The sequence below is a fragment of the Myotis davidii genome, unplaced genomic scaffold (genome assembly GCF_000327345.1).
Source record: "Myotis davidii unplaced genomic scaffold, ASM32734v1 scaffold273, whole genome shotgun sequence".
Classification (NCBI taxonomy): Eukaryota; Metazoa; Chordata; class Mammalia; order Chiroptera; family Vespertilionidae; genus Myotis; species Myotis davidii.
The window spans coordinates 2387803-2391952 of record NW_006286263.1 but is presented as its reverse complement, the minus strand read 5'-3'; the positions used below and the strand labels follow the sequence as shown (position 1 = coordinate 2391952).

Genomic DNA, 4150 nt, shown 5'->3' with positions numbered 1-4150 from the left:
TCTGGTGGGGGGCGGTTTCACATACAGCTGCTGTTCCATCAGTTTGGTGCAGGGTATATAGACATCAGCTCTGGTCTAGCCACTGAATTTAGTTCAAGGGCTGCCAGTCTTAACTTCTGGTCAAAACTCCAGATCATCATTGGTTCCTGCCTTCTATAGTAATTTGAATTTTCCGAATCCCTGGATTAGGTTTTGAAAAAAATACTTCCACAGTATGATGGTTTCCTTATGACTTTCCTTCACATGGCCAGACAGGCTTCTTTCCCCATAGATCTTAAGCAGTCACACCATGTCTTCCTCACTACGCTTTCCTCAACCGGGAGCACCCTCCCTCTTTCCTCCTCGCCGGAATCCGTCTGCGTCTGGCACAAAAGCAACTGAGCCACTCAAGCTAAATTTTTTTGTTAATCCTCACCCGATATTCTTCCATTGATTTTTATTTATTATTATTATTATTATTATTTCTTTCCCCACCCTCTCTCCCCTCCTCCCAGCCCATATGCACTCCCCCAGGTGTTCACTATCCTATTGTCCATGTTCATGGGCTATGCATATAAGTATATAAGTTCTTTGATTTAAAATGTACAGTACCTGACATTTTATTGGTACTTTATCATTTTCAAATTTGTTCCAACAAATATCCTAAGAATATGGGTAGCTCTCAGTGCAAATGGCTAATAGAATTTCTTAAATTATTAATATTAAGTAGGTTATAGGTATGGTAAATAATAATTGGTCATTTTGACTCTAGTTCTCTAACAAAGTAAGAAAATTATCTCACCAATTTTCTTGAATGGCGAGGATATATATTTTTGCAATGGCATTTATATATTACATCTTCTTGGATAATAAATGTATCTAAGAGGAATGAAATCCTATAGGGATCTATTTACTGTTTTATTGTGAGTTATAAATTTATACTGTATAGTGCAACAGAGTCATTGAAAGTTATGTAGTTGTCTTTTCTTTTTTAATAGTTTTTAAAACAAAAACTATTAAATTTTTTAATTTCTTAATTGCTGCATTTGTATCAATTTTGTAATACAATTTTATAATACAACAAAGGCAATGTTGAGAATAGATATGTAAAGTTTAAAAAAATCATCACTGGTCAAGGAATAAGGGAAAGCTATAAGATAGGCTGAATAACGGTCCTTTAAAGATGTCCTTGTCTTGCCCTAGCCGATTTGGTCAATGGATAGAGCATTGGCCTGTGGACTGAAGGGTCCCGGGTTTGATTCCGGGTAAGGGCACATGCCTAGGTTGCATAGGTTACAAGCTCCTCTCTGGCCAGGGCCCTGGTCCGGGCTCATTCAGGAGGCAACCAATTGATGTGTTTGCCTCACATTGGTGTTTGTCTCTGTCTTTCCCCTGTCTGAAAATCAATAATAATAAAAAAAAAATTCTTGGGTAAGGATTTTTTAAAAAAAGATTTCCTTGTCTTAATCCTAAAATCTTGTGAATATGTTACTTTACAAGGCAAAAGGGAACTTTCAGATGTAATTAAAATAAGCATCTTGAGATGGAAAGATTATCCTAGTGGGTCCAGTATAATCAGAAGGTTCTTATAGGAGGAAGGCAGGGGTCAGATTGAAAGATTAGAAGATGCTGCACTGCTGGCTTTGAAGTTGAAAACAGTCAAGGGATGAGAATAGCCTCCATAACATAGAAAAGGCAAAAAAATGGATTCTCCTGTAGAGCTTCCAGAAGGAACACAGCCCTCCCAACACCTTGATTATAGAACTTTTGATCTCTAAAAATAATTTTTTTGTTAATCCTCACCCGATATTCTTCCATTGATTTTTATTTATTATTATTATTATTATTATTATTATTATTATTATTTCTTTCGCTATGCATATAAGTATATAAGTTCTTTGATTTATCTCATCTCGTCCCCCCAACCTTTCTTCCCTTGATTTTTAGAGAGAGTGGAAGGGACAGGCAGGGGCAGAGAGAGAGAAACATCGATGTGAGAGAAACACATATATTAGTTGCCTCCTGCGCATGCCCCAACCAGGGCCAGGGATCCAGCCTGCAAACCAGGTATATGCCTTTGACCAGAATTGAACCTGGGACCCTTCAGTCCTTGAGGCGATGCTCTATCCAAACCAGCTAGGGCAGATCTCTACAAATTTAAGAGATTTGTGTTGTTTAAGCCAATAAGTGTTTGATAGGGACTAATGCAGGCTATAGTTTATGTTTCAGTGAATTTTTTCCATAAGGAAATATCACGATTGCAAAGGTCCTAGAAAACAGAAGGGAACCCCCCAAACAAAGCAAGTTTTTAAAAAGAAAAAGAAAAATCTCATTTATTTGCAGATATGATCTCTAAAATAGAGTTACCTATGGGAATTCACGAAGATTTACACTTCAAAACTCCATCATCTAAAAATAATTATGAAAAATCAAAAACATCACTAGATACTGAAGGGCCTACTTGGGAGGAAATAGACATCTTTGTGGAAAGTACCCTGCCAGTCAGTCAGATGTTTCCAGCCAATTACTCTTTGTCTTCTCAACTTGATGTTGCTCAAAAAGGTAAGAAACAAGTTATTTGGGTTTTTTTTAAATGCAGCAATTAAGAAATTAGATTTAAAAGTTACATCGCATAGAAAAAAAGTTACATCATATGAAGTGTTTTTTATTTATTTATTTTATAAATCCACAGACGATGCTTCCGAGGGTCACATTCTGAAATGTTTATTTCAATTCATGAGTTTGGCATTTTCACCAATTGCAATTCTTACAGAAAGGGTAAGTTGACCTTTTAAATCTTTTGCAGTAATTTTACCAATTTTGCTAAATATAGGAGCAGCTGAAATTAGGTTTCCCTATGTAAACGCTATATAATATTTCTCTTTCCATAAAGTGTTACAGGTAGGATTTATCCTTACATGAATGTTATGTTGCATGGATATTGTTCAGGATTTCTTTTTCTTTTCTTTTTTTGAGGGGGGTTGATGGGGTTGTGTTTTATTTATTTTTTAATTGAGCTTATTGTGGTGACATTGATTAATAAAATTATATAGGTTTCAGGTGTACAATTTTATCATACATCATCTATATGTTACATTGTGTGTTCATCACCCCAAGTCAAATCTCCTTCCATTACCTTTACCCCGTTACCCTCGATTACCTTCCCCCATCCCCCTCCCTCTGGTAATCACTATACTGATGTCTGTGTCTATGAGATTTTAATATTTTTGCTTAATCCCTTCATTATTTTTTATCCAAACCTCCAACCTCCCTCCCCTCTGAGAGCTATCAATTTGTTCTCTGTATCTATGAGTCTGTTTCTATTTTGTTTGTTAGTTTATTTTGTTCATTAGATTCCACATATGTATTCAGAAATGGGTGGCATTTTCATACATTAACAATGAACTATCAGAAAGAGAAACTAAGAAAGCAATCTCATTTACTATCTTTTTTAAAAAATGTGGAAGGAATGGGGGGAGACAGAGAGAGAGAGAAACATCGATGTGAGAGAGATATGGATTGGTTGACTCCTCCACAGACTCCGAACTTGGCCAGGGATTGAACCTGCAATCGAGACATGTGCCCTTAACCGGAATCGAACCTGGGACCTTTTAGTCCGTAGGCCGACGCTCTATCCACTGAGCCAAACCGGTTTCAGCTCATTTACTATCTTTTTAAAAAATATTTTAAAATTGATTTTTAGAGAGAGAGAGAGTTAGGGAGAGGGAGAGAAACATCAATGTGAGAGCAAGACATCAATCGGCTGCCTCCTTCAGGCTCCCTACTGGGGATTGAACCCACAACCCAGGCACCGGAAATGAAAGTGGCAACCTTTCAGTGCATGGAAGGGACAAAGCTCAACCAACTGAGCCACACTGGACAGGACCCCATTTGCTATTGCAACAACAAAAATATAAGGTACCTAGAAATAAATGTAACCAAGGAAGTAAAAGACATGTACTTAGAAAACTATAGGACAGCGGTTCTCAACCTGTGGGTCGCGACCCCTTTGAGGGTCTAACGACCCTTTCACAGGGGTTGCCTAAGACCATCGGAAAACACATATATAATTACATATTGTTTTGTGATTAATCACTATGCTTTAATTATGTTCAATTTGTAACAATGAAAATACATCCTGCATATCATATATTTACATTAGATTCATAAC

The 4150-nt window shown here is 36.9% G+C and overlaps 1 protein-coding gene across 1 annotated transcript in view; it reads left to right on the top strand.

The window, feature by feature from the left end:
* Positions 1 to 4150, top strand: part of LOC102761280 (cTAGE family member 5) — a 118002-nt gene that overhangs the window by 34280 nt on the left and 79572 nt on the right. The window contains 2 exon segments of the mRNA XM_006779355.2: positions 2323 to 2541; positions 2672 to 2757. Coding sequence (XP_006779418.1) covers positions 2323 to 2541; positions 2672 to 2757 — 305 coding nt within the window.